We start from the raw sequence: 16380 nt of genomic DNA, 5'->3' as shown, positions 1-16380 counted from the left end.
AAAAGCTTAGAAAATAGAAGAAAAATCGCTGAGCTGACTGTGTTTTGTCGTCAGATGCTGTTTCGAGCTCTCCAATATAATCCCACCTAACCTAGACTTTCTTTGGAGAGGTACAAGTCTGTGGAGTAGTATTCGACTCCCAAACATACCAATTCGACTTATAGGTGATCCAGAGTTGGGCAAAAACTTGGAGAACTTAGAGAATAGAAGAAAAATCGCTGAGCTGACTGTGTTTTGTCGTCAGATGTTGTATCGAGCTCTCCAATATAATCCCACCTAAACAAGCCTGTGGAATCAATTATATCTCGAACACTACAACATATTAAAGTTCTAGAACAACATCTTCAAACTGGAGGTACCACACCACACTCAATACGCGCAACTGGGTTTGAAACAAAGAGATTCCTTTCTTATTCTAATAACTGGTTCCAGAAAGTCTTCTTTTCTATAAGCAAATAAGGAAATCGGGAGAATTATTGGTATGCTCATTGGATACATTGATCTACTATATGAATAATATCGGAGAAACTCTCGACAGGTCTCGTGGTTTCTGCAAATTATCAAAGGAAACAGCTCTGCGAGTGCGAGGTTATTCAAAAACTAGATACTTAGATACCAAAGAAGGGATAGTTCGTTCCAGCAGAGGGTGTAATCATCCAATGTTGTTGGAAATCAAACGCTGGGTCCAAGTTTGATCTTTCGTAATGCATTTAGTAATCAGCTAGCACTATTACGTGAAGAGAATGAAAACCAAAATCCCAATACCCCAAAAAGAGATTTAACTTATTCTTTCAAGTCGTTTAAAGATTCAGGTGGAGTTTCCTCTAAATTTTCATTCATTATTCACCATAAATTTCCACGATTTGTAGACAATAAGTAGTTTAAGATAACAAGTAATTGTTTTAATGAATTAATCGAAACGATGTTTCCCGGTGAGGTTTTTTCAATATTCGACGCGGCCGGGCTATAAATTCGAAAGGATTGTTCGAGTAAATCTACAAAAAAACGCATTGATCGTCATAAATATGTTTCAGGCTGTTGACGACGACGGTAAAGGACAAACCACAACGGTGCCCTTAAAAATCCAACTGACCGACAACAACGACAACCCCCCGGTTTTTAGCCAATCCATATACAGAGCATTTATAAACGAGGGTTCGATAAAATTTCAACCGGAATTAGTTGTCGAAGCCTCGGACGCCGATAAAACTTCGCGTGTTACATATTCAATAATTTCCGGAAACGACGACGGTCTATTCAACGTTATACCCACCACTGGGGTTATCAGGATTATAAATAATAAAGGATTGGATATAAGTAACGAAACTGATAATGTCGTATCATTGACTGTTATGGTAATTATCTTATTATTTAAAGTATTGATAATCGAATAAATAATAAAAAACTATTTGTCGGGATGTTATAAATTATTTAAACGTTTACTGGAAACCTAATATTTGAAAACTCGGTTTTCTGAGTTGAAAATTCCATTCTGCTATATACGTTACGCGTTGTTTCTTAATACTACAGGGAAATCGGATAAAATTGAAAAAACTGATCGATAGAAAATGTGTTGGATCTAGATAAAACGATGTTTGCTTTCAAAATATAAAATATCCGTTTTTATATAGATTTTTTTCTTATTTATTCGAAATATTTCTAACGACGGGGTGAATTTATACACACCGTTTATTGTTTACACAATTTTTACACGCACTCACACTAAACACTAATTTAATTGAACTATTTACCATGACTTTTTATTATAAACTAACTATCGCTGCTAAACAACGGAAAAAAATTTCGTAATTATTCGAATAAATATACAAACTATGTAGAATCATCGCTTATTTTATTTATTGTCGTCCATCTCATCAAAAAAAAAACATGGAAGAGTTTTCGATAACAGCAACACAAGCTTGTGATTGGATTTCATTTTGTAGAAAAGTATGTAGGTCAGGTTAGGTTAGATAGAGTTTTAATGAAATCGGAGGAGTGTAATCTAATCTAGATAATTACCAAAAATTTCTACAATTCTAGAAAATAAACAAAGAAATAAATAAATAAAAACAATATAAGTAAAGTAATTTCAAAAACGCCGTCGCATTCGATAAACTTTAAATTTCCATTACTACCGAACATACCGGCTTCGCGATCAATGTCATGGACGAGTCTTAAAAATTGAGAATAACGCACAATAACCATAATTTTTGACAAAAATTTTTTATGTGATATGCCTGCTTTCTTTTGGATATAAAACTTAGCTTCTTTATCGTATTATAGTGCAGATGAGTTTCCAGACGGCAGTGCGACATCGCGTGATCGTTATTCTAAAATTTTTGAAATCAACTCTCTTCAATAAAGTTCGTTTCGTGAAACAAAACATTGATTAGTAGTAGAACATTCTCCAGGACTTTGCTGATATTCTGACGTATGAGTTGTAATCTCATCCTTATAAACAAAGAAATAAATAAATAAGAAACCTTTCTAGAAATGGGTAAAAAATACAATATAAAAACAAATCGTCTGTGTTATAAAAACGATATAAGTAAAGTAATATCCAAAACGCCGTCGCTTTCGCCAAATTTTAAATTTTCATTACAACCGAACAGGACCGGATTCGCGGTCAATGTCATAGACGAGTCTTAAAAATTAAGAATAACGCACAATTTCCGTAATTTTTGATAAAAATTTGTTATGCGAAATGCCTGCTTTCTTTTGTTTACAAAACGTAACTTTTTCATCGTATTAACAATGTAGATGAGTTTCTAGACGACCATGCGACATCACGTGATCGTTATTCTAAAGTTTCGTGAAACAATACATCGATTAGTAGTAGAACAAAAAATTGACAGTATCACTAACGCAACATTCTCCAGGTTTTTCGTGATATCCTGTCAGTTGTAATATTCTTATAAGTGTAACGGACTCGTCCATTACATGGACCGTGAAACCGGTCCTCTTTGATTATATTGGAAGAGTCTAAAGTTTGGCGGTTGCTTCGGTTTTCGAAAAGTCTCTTTCTTTACTTTCTCGAACCGAATTAACGAGAAATCATATTTTTGTATAAATACTTGCTTGTTTATCAGCGAAAATGTCGGTAAATAATTGATTGTTATAGTGAATAGTTAAATATTAGTGGGTAATTATTATAAATAGTGATTAATAGAGTGTTTAGAGCACAGTTTACCCCACCGTTAGAAACACTTTTAATAAATAAGAAAAACATTATATAAAAATATTTGTAACAGAATGCTTATTAAATATTATATAATATTAGTTAGTAGTTAGTACGTTTTGGTGGTTTATTTTGCCACAATCCCACTACGTAAACTCTTCGTTTAAAAATTTGTTGTTTTTAGGCTAGTGACGGACAGTTCACTTCGACGGCAACTGTGAATATCACAGTGCTCGATGTAAACAACAATATACCAATTTTTTCGCGACAACATTATCTCGAAGCAGTCCTCGAAAACGTACCGATAGGTTCGTCCGTAATGAAAGTTGAAGCGACAGATGCCGATACAGGAGAAAACGCAGTAGTAGAATATTTCATCCAAAAAGGATCTTACGAAGATTTCAAAATCGATAATACCACAGGAGTTATTTCCGTAGCAAAAAAATTAGATTACGACAGAAGAAATACTTATACACTCGAAGTAACAGCCGTCGATCACGGAACGCCGAGCTTAACAGGATCCTCAGAAATTACTATAACCGTAGTTAATATTAACGATAAATCACCTTATTTCGTACCAGCCACACAAACGGCAGAGGTAAATATCATACTTTATTGGTCCTTCGAGCCGGATAATTGTATTGTTCTTTTTTTTTTTTTTTATTTAGGTAATGGAAGATGTTAGAGTTGGGACTGTAGTATACACTTTAATAGCATTAGATCCGGACGTAAATTCTTCAGAAGCTCTAAATTTCGCAGCAACGGAACCGATAACGGCTTTAGATAAACACGGAAACGAAGTAATCGACGATGAACGTTACAAAGAATTTTTTTCCGTAGATAAATTTACTGGAAAAGTAACTGTTATTAATCCGTTACTTCGTAACGTAGCTTCGGTAATTAGGATCACAGTTTTAGTAACTGATATAACGGCCCCGACTATACAACAAGGACAAGGGTTGTTGATTATAACTATAGGGGACGTTAACGATTCGCCGCCGATGTTTTTACCGCCGTGGACGAGGGAAAATCCGAGCTATTATTTGGAATTGAAAGAGGAACAACCGATCGGTACTATAGTCGCTACTTACAAAGCCATCGATGAGGATTCGGATATAGCTGGTTATATTATTCAACCGGAAAGCGAGTATTTTCAAATAAATAACGGAACCGGTATAGTGCAGATTAAAAAGAAAATCGATTACGAGAAAATAAAGTTGCTTAAATTCACCGTAATGGCTTTCGATAGCGGCGTACCGCAATTGAACGCATCGGCGACGGTTTTAATCAAAGTGATTAATATGAACGATAACAGTCCGGTTTTTACGCAAAATGAATATAAAGCGGAAATAGATGAAAATTCTCCTAACGGGACAATAGTCGTTGCAGTTAGAGCGGTGGATAAAGACGCCGAAAGTTACGGTGAAATCAGTTATTATTTAACGGGCGAACACAGCGAGAATTTTTCCATCGACAACGAAACCGGCTACGTAACCGTAGCTAATACGAATTTTCTTGATCACGAAGTTATCAACGAAACCGAAATACAAGTAGTGGCACAAGATGGCGCTCCAATTAACGTTAGAAAATCGGTAACCGTTCCGGTACGTATTAAAATTAGAGATGTAAACGACAACCGACCGATATTCGTGCAAAAGGAATATAACGTTACCGTTATGGAAAACGTACGGTTAAACCCACCTCTACCTTTGATACAAATTAACGCCACCGATGAAGATTCCGGAATGAACGGCAATGTCTACTACAACATCGTTTCCGGAAATGATAACGGTAAATAGTAAATTATTAGTAACTTACCGCGTCAATAGATATTTTCAAATTATTTTTGATAATTTCGTGTATACAGAGTGTCCTACGACGAGATAAAACTATCTGTATATAGCAAAATAATTATAGTGAAACCATGAAAATTTCTACGTTTGGTAGTCGATTGTAACTTTGTTATTTTGAATATAACACCCTGTATAATAATACATTTTTGAAATATACGTGAAATTTTGGTATACTTTTGTCTGAAAACTTTTTTCTAAAAATGCATACTTTTTGAGTTATTAATTTTTTTGTAAAAAATTTGACCGTCACAGACTTTTATAAATTATTTTTTTACGAAGATACCTTTAAAGATATGAAAATGGTTTCTATTCGGTTGCTTTTAGCAAGGTCAGACGTATTCGAATCTATGTTAAAAAATTTGTCATTTTATACAGGGTGTGTATAAAATGTGTTCAAAGTTTAACTCCATAAATATCAAATTTCTCTATTTTTTAAAGTAGAACACCCTGTATATTGATACATTTCTGAAATCTACGTAAAATTTTAGTATACTTTTGTTTAAAAACTTTTTTCGAAAAATGGATACTTTTTGAATTATTGTTTTTGTAAAAAATTTGCAGACTTTTATGAATTATTTTTTTACGAGAATACCCTTAAAGATATGAAAATGATTTCTATTCGGTTGCTTTTAGACGTTCAGACGTATTCGAATCTATGTTAAAAAATTTGTCATTTTATACAGGGTAGACCCACACCTGCATTTCTAAAAATTTACAGAAAACATTTAATATCTCGATAATGGTAAGGTTTAGGTATAGAAAAGTATATATGAATTTGCCTTATTTTTTACCCCTGAATGCATTAAAGTAGAAAAAATCGGGTGGTTCTGTTTAAAAAAATAAAGAAATTTGATATCTATGAAGTTGAACTTTAAACACTTTTTATACACTTCCTGTATAAAATGACAAATTTTTCAATATAGATTCAAATACGTCTGACTTTACCAAAAGCAACCGAACAAAAACCATTTTCATATCCTTAAGGATATCCTCGTAAAAAAATAATTTATAAAGATCTGCAACTGTCAAATTTTTTTTTAGAAAAAAATTAATAACTCTAAAAGTATGCATTTATCGAAAAAATTTTATTCGCAAAAATATACTAAAATTTTACGTAGATTTCAAAAATATATTAATATATAGGTTGTTCCGTTTAAAATAACAAAGTTACAGTCGACTTCCGGTAGAACCGGAAGTCGGCCATCTTCAAAAATATTTCATTAAAAAAGATCGAACGTTGCCAAATTTAAATACAAATAACAATAAATATGAAACTATGTATCCGTCAGACGTATCAATCAGTAATAATAAATTTGGCAACTATGCTGGTATTCGTTTTCTAACCTACAAATCAATAATGTACTTTTTTGATGTAAAAGAAAATTGTTGTAAACGTTTTTAACCTAAAAAAAAAGAAAATCTAAAACTGTTTAAACTATTATTCTTAAAAAGAAATAAATATCTCGACTTTAACCAAACAATCGGTCGGCGGCGGTGACCCGTATCAAAACGGGAATAGCTTAATTTCATTAAAGCCGAACTGTATACGGATTTATTGTGGCAAAAGTAGAAAACAAAAGCCGTGATGGAATTTGCGAGGTAGCACTTTGAAAAGGTGGTCATTAATTTTTCCAGACATCTTTCTTCTGGGCGTGGAAAGTGGTATTTTGTACCCGCACAAGTCCTTGTTGGGCCAAACGAGGGATTTCCATTTGACTGTACAGGCCAGAGACGGAGGCGACGGCGGTAACGGGCAATTGTTCGACCAAGCCACAATTAATGTGCATGTCTTAAATGTTAATGACCATAGACCTGAGTTCATTATGCCGGCCCTTCCGAACGCCACGGTCGAAGTACTGGAAGTTAGTAAACATTTTTTTTATTAATTTAAATTACTGGTTTGTTTACATAACCCCTTCATATCGAAACGATTTTTATAATGTTTTACTCGTTAATAATTTAATTTCTTGAATATACTATTATGTTATTAAGAATAATCGAATTTGCTTTTTATTTGTTGTTTTATTTGTTTTATTTTATTTGTTTATTAATTCTTTACAAGTTTAATTGTATTCTTCATTGCAGAATCATTATATATAATATTAATATTTATAGGTGGATCATGCTTATTTTGAACCTAACCGAACTTAACCTAACTTAATCTAACCTAACCCAATTTAACCTAAAAGTATAATTTGAGAGAAGAAGTTTTATTATTTCAATCTGTAGAAACATGGAGAATCTACATTTTTTTGAATATATAAAGAAAAAAATGAAGAAATATTTCATTCGATTATATGTGAGAAAGTTATCAATAATCGTAACAACGTAATTGGGTTTACATGAACATTTAAAACCATGAAGCTAATATAAATATGAATTATATCTATTCCCGTGATTTTTTTTTCAAAATTAGTAGTAAAAACGAAGATTTTAACAAAAAAAAATTAAATCTAACCTAACTTAACTTAAACTAACCTAAAAGTACAATTTGAAAGGACTTGTTATTATTTTAATTTGCAAAATCATGAAAAATCATCATTTTTTAGGAAGTTTCTTTAATTTGGTTTTTTATGACATCTAGAAAAAAAAAGTAAAAAAAAACTTTATCAGATTATATGTGAAAGGTTATATGTGTTAGGTTAGAACATTTATATAAATAATTGTTGATTATTATTTTGTAAAATCAAAAATATATATTCAAGAAATTATTTTTTTTTTCAATAATAAACTAAAATTAATATAAATATGTTATAGAATGCGGCAACACAGGATTATCTCGTGATGACAGTAAAAGCTGTAGATAAAGACGAAAATGCAAACGGTAAAGTTACCTATCATTTCAAAATTGATAAAGAAAATGTACAAGAAACTGATGAATTTAGTATCGATGCCGTTACCGGTGAGCTAAGGACACGAAAAATGCTAGATAGAGAATTCAAACCAAAATATCAAGTAAGTTTTCAATCGATCAAATTAACATAACGTCACTAACATGAGTAACCACATAAATACTCCATCCTTTTCTACTGACATTAATGGAATGCAATTTTAAGAACGTCTCAGTCTATTCTCATATTATTGAAAAGAGATAACAACAAACTACTTTCTTTTCGTTTAGTTTCGAATTTCACTGACAGTAATCGAATACGATTTTCAGAACGTCTCAGTCTATTCTCATATTATTGAAAAGAGATAACAACAAACTACGTTCTTTTCGTTTAGTTTCGAATTCTACTGACAGTAATCGAATACGATTTTCAGAACGTCTCAGTCTATTCTCATATTATTGAAAAGAGATAACAACAAACTACGTTCTTTTCGTTTAGTTTCGAATTCTACTGACAGTAATCGAATACGATTTTCAGAACGTCTCAGTCTATTCTCATATTATTGAAAAGAGATAACAACAAACTACGTTCTTTTCGTTTAGTTTCGAATTCTACTGACAGTAATCGAATACGATTTTCAGAACGTTTCAGTCTATTCTCATATTATTGAAAAGAGATAACAACAAACTACTTTCTTTTCGTTTAGTTTCGAATTCTACTGACAGTAATCGAATACGATTTTCAGAACGTTTCAGTCTATTCTCATATTATTGAAAAGAGATAACAACAAACTACGTTCTTTTCGTTTAGTTTCGAATTCTACTGACAGTAATCGAATACGATTTTCAGAACGTCTCAGTCTATTCTCATATTATTGAAAAGAGATAACAACAAACTACTTTCTTTTCGTTTAGTTTCGAATTCTACTGACAGTAATCGAATACGATTTTCAGAACGTTTCAGTCTATTCTCATATTATTGAAAAGAGATAACAACAAACTACGTTCTTTTCGTTTAGTTTCGAATTCTACTGACAGTAATCGAATACGATTTTCAGAACGTTTCAGTCTATTCTCATATTATTGAAAAGAGATAACAACAAACTACTTTCTTTTCGTTTAGTTTCGAATTCTACTGACAGTAATCGAATACGATTTTCAGAACGTTTCAGTCTATTCTCATATTATTGAAAAGAGATAACAACAAACTACTTTCTTTTCGTTTAGTTTCGAATTCTACTGACAGTAATCGAATACGATTTTCAGAACGTCTCAGTCTATTCTCATATTATTGAAAAGAGATAACAACAAACTACGTTCTTTTCGTTTAGTTTCGAATTCTACTGACAGTAATCGAATACGATTTTCAGAACGTTTCAGTCTATTCTCATATTATTGAAAAGAGATAACAACAAACTACGTTCTTTTCGTTTAGTTTCGAATTCTACTGACAGTAATCGAATACGATTTTCAGAACGTTTCAGTCTATTCTCATATTATTGAAAAGAGATAACAACAAACTACGTTCTTTTCGTTTAGTTTCGAATTCTACTGACAGTAATCGAATACGATTTTCAGAACGTTTCAGTCTATTCTCATATTATTGAAAAGAGATAACAACAAACTACGTTCTTTTCGTTTAGTTTCGAATTCTACTGACAGTAATCGAATACGATTTTCAGAACGTTTCAGTCTATTCTCATATTATTGAAAAGAGATAACAACAAACTACGTTCTTTTCGTTTAGTTTCGAATTCTACTGACAGTAATCGAATACGATTTTCAGAACGTTTCAGTCTATTCTCATATTATTGAAAAGAGATAACAACAAACTACGTTCTTTTCGTTTAGTTTCGAATTCTACTGACAGTAATCGAATACGATTTTCAGAACGTTTCAGTCTATTCTCATATTATTGAAAAGAGATAACAACAAACTACGTTCTTTTCGTTTAGTTTCGAATTCTACTGACAGTAATCGAATACGATTTTCAGAACGTTTCAGTCTATTCTCATATTATTGAAAAGAGATAACAACAAACTACTTTCTTTTCGTTTAGTTTCGAATTCTACTGACAGTAATCGAATACGATTTTCAGAACGTTTCAGTCTATTCTCATATTATTGAAAAGAGATAACAACAAACTACGTTCTTTTCGTTTAGTTTCGAATTCTACTGACAGTAATCGAATACGATTTTCAGAACGTTTCAGTCTATTCTCATATTATTGAAAAGAGATAACAACAAACTACGTTCTTTTCGTTTAGTTTCGAATTCTACTGACAGTAATCGAATACGATTTTCAGAACGTTTCAGTCTATTCTCATATTATTGAAAAGAGATAACAACAAACTACTTTCTTTTCGTTTAGTTTCGAATTCTACTGACAGTAATCGAATACGATTTTCAGAACGTTTCAGTCTATTCTCATATTATTGAAAAGAGATAACAACAAACTACTTTCTTTTCGTTTAGTTTCGAATTCTACTGACAGTAATCGAATACGATTTTCAGAACGTCTCAGTCTATTCTCATATTATTGAAAAGAGATAACAACAAACTACGTTCTTTTCGTTTAGTTTCGAATTCTACTGACAGTAATCGAATACGATTTTCAGAACGTTTCAGTCTATTCTCATATTATTGAAAAGAGATAACAACAAACTACTTTCTTTTCGTTTAGTTTCGAATTCTACTGACAGTAATCGAATACGATTTTCAGAACGTCTCAGTCTATTCTCATATTATTGAAAAGAGATAACAACAAACTACTTTCTTTTCGTTTAGTTTCGAATTCTACTGACAGTAATCGAATACGATTTTCAGAACGTTTCAGTCTATTCTCATATTATTGAAAAGAGATAACAACAAACTACGTTCTTTTCGTTTAGTTTCGAATTCTACTGACAGTAATCGAATACGATTTTCAGAACGTTTCAGTCTATTCTCATATTATTGAAAAGAGATAACAACAAACTACTTTCTTTTCGTTTAGTTTCGAATTCTACTGACAGTAATCGAATACGATTTTCAGAACGTCTCAGTCTATTCTCATATTATTGAAAAGAGATAACAACAAACTACGTTCTTTTCGTTTAGTTTCGAATTCTACTGACAGTAATCGAATACGATTTTCAGAACGTCTCAGTCTATTCTCATATTATTGAAAAGAGATAACAACAAACTACGTTCTTTTCGTTTAGTTTCGAATTCTACTGACAGTAATCGAATACGATTTTCAGAACGTTTCAGTCTATTCTCATATTATTGAAAAGAGATAACAACAAACTACTTTCTTTTCGTTTAGTTTCGAATTCTACTGACAGTAATCGAATACGATTTTCAGAACGTTTCAGTCTATTCTCATATTATTGAAAAGAGATAACAACAAACTACTTTCTTTTCGTTTAGTTTCGAATTCTACTGACAGTAATCGAATACGATTTTCAGAACGTCTCAGTCTATTCTCACATTATTGAAAAGAGATAACAACAAACTACGTTCTTTTCGTTTAGTTTCGAATTTTACTGACAGTTTCCATTTTTTTTAAAAATGTTGAAATAGTCATTTCTGCAATAATATTTATTAAAAATATTTTATAATTTCCTTTAAATTTTTTTTATCATTCGTGATGATTCATTTTCAACTTATTTGGGTCTTCAAAATAAAAATAAATCATGGAGTAAAAAATTTTGTTTTTATATACGTTCCATACATTTACGAGGGTTATTCAAAAAGTTTACAGCCTACTAGTGGTATCAATCTTTATGATTCTTTTCTGAAAGTCAATTTTCCCAAATGCCCTCAGCCACTAGATTTAATTATTAAGTATGGCGTCAACATATACATCCCACACATATACGAGGTTTGTTCCAAAAATATAGAACCTCCAATTGGTGTCAATCTTTATGATTTGGTATGTTTGCAGTTTCTGAAACTCTCCTAGACGTCAGTTTGTATAGTTTTATTACAATGTCTGAATATCATAAAATAAGTTTTCTGTATGTTTTTTTAGTTGGTTTTGGTGGCAAGAGATCACGGATCACCTAAATGGTACGAGACTGTACGGCACCTCACCGTGTTATTGGTAGACGAAAACGATAATAGACCGGAATTTCCCGGTTCGAAATCGACAAATCCTTATCACTTTTTCGTTATTGAAAACAACGAAAGAAACTCCCTGATAGGTCAAGTCAAAGCATTAGACAGAGACGAAGGTACTCACGCGAAAGTTTATTATTACATAATATCCGGAAATGAAAATAACGCTTTTTATTTGGATAGAACAGACGGAGGGTTATATTCGAACATATCATTCGATAGAGAACAAAAAGAAGAATACAATTTATTGGTTATAGCTACTAACGATCCAAATTATATAACTCCCGAACAAGAACAAGATTTAGACGAAACTGATAGGAGTATAGCGAAAGTTAAAATAACAATTAACGATATTAACGATAACCCCCCAATTTTCGATCAACCCGTTTATTATTCGGCGGTTAACGCCATGGCGAACATTAACGATTTCGTTATAAATGTAACGGCTAGAGATCCGGATAACGGCGTAAACGGCTCTATAACTTATTATATAAAAGCGACGAATTTATTTAAATTTAATTCGAATAGAAGTTCGGGTTCGATAATACCTTCTCCATTTAATATATCCGAAAACGGACAAATATGCACCGCCACTTATTTAGCGGAAAATAATCAACATCGATTTATAATCGATATTATCGCTAGAGAAAACGCTTATCCCGAACGAGAAGCTTCTACGAGAATCAACGTGAGTATTATAAAAATCGTTTATTACCTTTAATTAATAGAAATATTATAGGTGTGGATATTTGAACCAGAGCAGTTGATTCGCGTAATACTGTCCCGACCGAAAGAAGAAGTTTTAAAAGAAAAAGAAGAAATTTTAGCCGAATTAAGTAACGCCACACAAAGTTTGGTTATAATCGATGAAATTCGATACCACATCGATGATAACGGTGTTAAAAACGATGATTGGTAATAAAAATAAATTATTATAATTGTAATTAATATTATTAATTTAATTATTGTAGGTCCGATCTTTATATTCTCGTTGTGAATCCTAGAACGCAATCGATTGTACCTGTACCGGATGTATTGAAAATAATCGATTCGAAATACGATTTTTTGAAAGATTATTACGCGGGTTTCGCGATCGAAAATGTTGTACCGGCTTTCGTTACCGAAAAAGCCGAAACTTTCGATTCTGCTTTGGTCGCTTTAATAGCTTTGTTGGTGGTACTTATCGTCGGTATTATTACTTTTATTGTTATCTGCTGTTGTTTGAGACATTGGGTATTATCTCCGACGGATTTGAAAAAAAAGGACGCTCTAATTAAGAAAGCTATCATAGACGATTTGACTACCACGGAAAATCCTCTATGGATCGAACAGTAAGTGTATCGGAATTTTGGGTATTTATTTTTGGTGGAATGTTTGGGGAAAAATTATATTTGTTTCATTATATTGCTATATTTGGGAACACAATCGAAATATTGAAATTTTGGTAGAATATTATCGGAGGAAATCATATTTTCAGTTAATGTATCAGACTTTTGGTTGCATATTTGACAATAAAATGATATTTCCTCAATATATTCCAATATTAGGGACAAAAATTATATTTACAGTCGAAATATTGAAGTCTTGGCGGAATATTTGGGAATAAATTATATGATCAGCGAACATATAAAACTTTTGGTGGCAAATTTGGGAATAAATAATATTTACTAATGAAATATCAAAGATTTGGTGGAATATTTTGGAACAAAATGATATTTCTCGAACTTTTGTAGAATATTTGTGAGATTTCCATTGAAAAATATTAAAGTTTTGGTGGAATATTTGAGAAATAACGATATATCCTTCATTATATTGGAATATTTGGGATCAAAATAATGTTAAAAATCAAAATTTGGAAATTTTGGTGAAATATTTAACAATAAAATGATATTTACAGTAAAAATATTAAAATTTTGGTGGAATATTTGGGAACAAATTATATGATCAGCGATATTATCAAACTTTTTGTGGCATATTTGGGAAATACTAATCAAATATTAAAGTTTTTGCGGTATATTTAGGGACAAAATGATATTTCTTGAAATTTTGAAAAATATTTGTGAGAATCTGAGTGGAAATATTGAAATTTTGGTGGAATATTTGGGAACAAAATGATATTTCCTGAAGTTTTGTGAGATTCAGAGTTAAAATATTGAAATTTTGGCGGAATATTAGAGTTTTGATAGTATATAAGGAAACAAAATTATGTTGGAATATTAAAGGAATATATATATATATATATATATATATATATATATATATATATATATATATATTTAGAGTCAAAATAAAAAAGTTTTGGTGAAATATTTCGAAACAAAATGATTTTCCTTCATTATGTTAAAATATTAAAGAAAAAATATATATTTACAGCCAAAATATGAAAGTTTTGGTGGAATATTTGGGAACAAAATAATATTTCCAATAAACGAGAACATATAAAAGTTTTGGTGGAATATTTGCAAACCAATGAAATTTCACAAGAACCGATAAAAAAGAAGATTATTATTTATTTTGATTAAAACAAATAGAATGTGAAATTTCGAATCTCCATTTCTAAATTTAATAACAAAAACCACAATTTAAAAACACCCACTACCTAATATTAGTAAAATCACAACAAAAATGGGATATTTATATAATTGTTAATTTTTTACGTCACTACAGTACATCTGTAATCTTGTCAGAGTCGTATATCACGTTGGCGGTACACACTCGTCGATGTGCCGGCATTTACAACCTCGTGTATATTTTCGCTACAATCACCCGGTTCAAAAGGACAAAAGGACGAACGTGTGCGAGTATATTAACAATTATGGTTTAAATTATACTCGGTAGACATTTCCATTACTCTCTCTTCCCCTTTAACACGTGCAATTGAACGTTCCGAGAGCGAGACGGAAAGATCTTAGCCGAAGAGATAAAATCCCACGTTCGTCTAGTTTCGTATCGCCTCGGCGAGTGCATATAACCGCCATTATAGTATTGATAGGACAGAACCGTACTGGCTTTAACCATTCGTACGAAAATACATAAATAAATATTTTGATTGTTGTTGAATAATTGACGAATTATCGTTATTTTTTACAGAAAATTGAAGATATATGAAGAACAAGAATTGACAATGCAAGTTTTTAATGAACCTGAGCAAAACGTTAATAATAGACGGAGCAGCGACGATTACGTAAATGTAACTTTAGATTAATTTTGATAAATTTGACTTTGAAAACATAAATTTTTAGGAAGACAACGCTTATGCAACAATACAACATCCAACTAGAAGATCATCATCGAATTTGGCACCGATAAACGGGGCAGATGACTTAGCAGATTACGCGACACTTTCTGGTCATGCTCATAACCGAAACGGAAGCAACAATAGCTCGTTAAGAGGAGGTGGTTCTAACGTAAGTTTCGCGTCAAATTAGTATTAGATCTAAATATTTTCGTTGTTTTTTCAGTATTACGAAGCGGCTATGGGTTTTCAAGGTTCCACATTCCAAGTACCGGAACGTTTAAATAACGATTACACTCCCTACGGAGTGAAATTCGACGGATCCGAATTGACAATTAATCAAGGTCATCACCAACCCGAATACGTCGCCGAACTGATTTAGTTTAACGAACTTTTATTTTAACAACAAATATTGTGACAATATAAACTATAAAAAGTGATATATGACCCGTTTCGTTTTTTAAAAATTGTATTCTATTTAGTATTTAACTATTTTCTCAAAAATTACTAAATATTTTATCAAATATAGAGAAAAAATCGACTAATAGTGAAAAAACATTTTTTTCGATTTATTTCTACTACTCAAGTAAATGGCCATATCAAACATATTTTTTATTTATTTTAATTTGTTTCTAATCTTTTATTTATTTATTTTTTCTAAATAATGATAATGTATACATTTGTACATATTGAAATAAAAATATCTTTATGTATACGGAATTTTTTTTACTTTTCTCCTATTTTTTCCAAAACGAAAAACTAAAATCGCGCGTATCGAATCTCTAGGAGCACCGTAATTCCAAAGTAATTTACACAGAACCTACAAAACCAGATCAAAATCTATCTACAAACAAAATTAGTGAGAAGCAATAAATTCTACCACCCCCTGTAGTTCCGAAAAGACCTCGTCTGGGGTTTTCTCATTTTTATTTTAGAAAATTTACTTGAGAGTAGCTTCAGCAATTATCCTCGTTTATTCTCCTCAGTATTTTCACTGACTCAGAACATCTTTCAGCAAGATAAACCCTAAATTGAATAGTCCATCCCATGTCTCATTCTAGTCTTCTTGATTTTTATTATTTATCCAATCTTCTTCTGTTTTCTTGGTTTCTATATTTCCGTGTTCCCTTAACCATAAATTTTCTTGGTAATTCCTATTAAAAAGGACAAAACTTATTCGTTA

General features: G+C 31.4%; 1 protein-coding gene across 3 annotated transcripts in view; it reads left to right on the top strand.

Annotated features, from left to right (window-relative positions):
• LOC130898001 (cadherin-87A) overlaps positions 1 to 15910 on the top strand; it is a 178957-nt gene extending 163047 nt beyond the window's left edge. For 2 of the 3 annotated variants that reach the window (XM_057807016.1, XM_057807018.1), the window contains exons 12-22: positions 1035 to 1355; positions 3363 to 3776; positions 3847 to 4969; positions 6667 to 6893; positions 7789 to 7986; positions 11877 to 12650; positions 12702 to 12877; positions 12934 to 13293; positions 15053 to 15152; positions 15205 to 15369; positions 15424 to 15910. In XM_057807016.1, coding sequence (XP_057662999.1) covers positions 1035 to 1355; positions 3363 to 3776; positions 3847 to 4969; positions 6667 to 6893; positions 7789 to 7986; positions 11877 to 12650; positions 12702 to 12877; positions 12934 to 13293; positions 15053 to 15152; positions 15205 to 15369; positions 15424 to 15579 — 4014 coding nt within the window. In that variant the 3' untranslated portion in view covers positions 15580 to 15910. The remainder of the gene's footprint in view (positions 1 to 1034; positions 1356 to 3362; positions 3777 to 3846; positions 4970 to 6666; positions 6894 to 7788; positions 7987 to 11876; positions 12651 to 12701; positions 12878 to 12933; positions 13294 to 15052; positions 15153 to 15204; positions 15370 to 15423) is intronic. The other variant, XM_057807019.1, reaches the window with a different exon arrangement.
• The last annotated feature ends 470 nt before the right edge of the window (positions 15911 to 16380 follow it).

The sequence above is a fragment of the Diorhabda carinulata genome, chromosome 9 (genome assembly GCF_026250575.1).
Source record: "Diorhabda carinulata isolate Delta chromosome 9, icDioCari1.1, whole genome shotgun sequence".
Classification (NCBI taxonomy): domain Eukaryota; kingdom Metazoa; phylum Arthropoda; class Insecta; order Coleoptera; family Chrysomelidae; genus Diorhabda; species Diorhabda carinulata.
The sequence above is the reverse complement of the archived record's forward strand: the minus strand, read 5'-3'. Positions and strand labels throughout refer to the sequence as shown.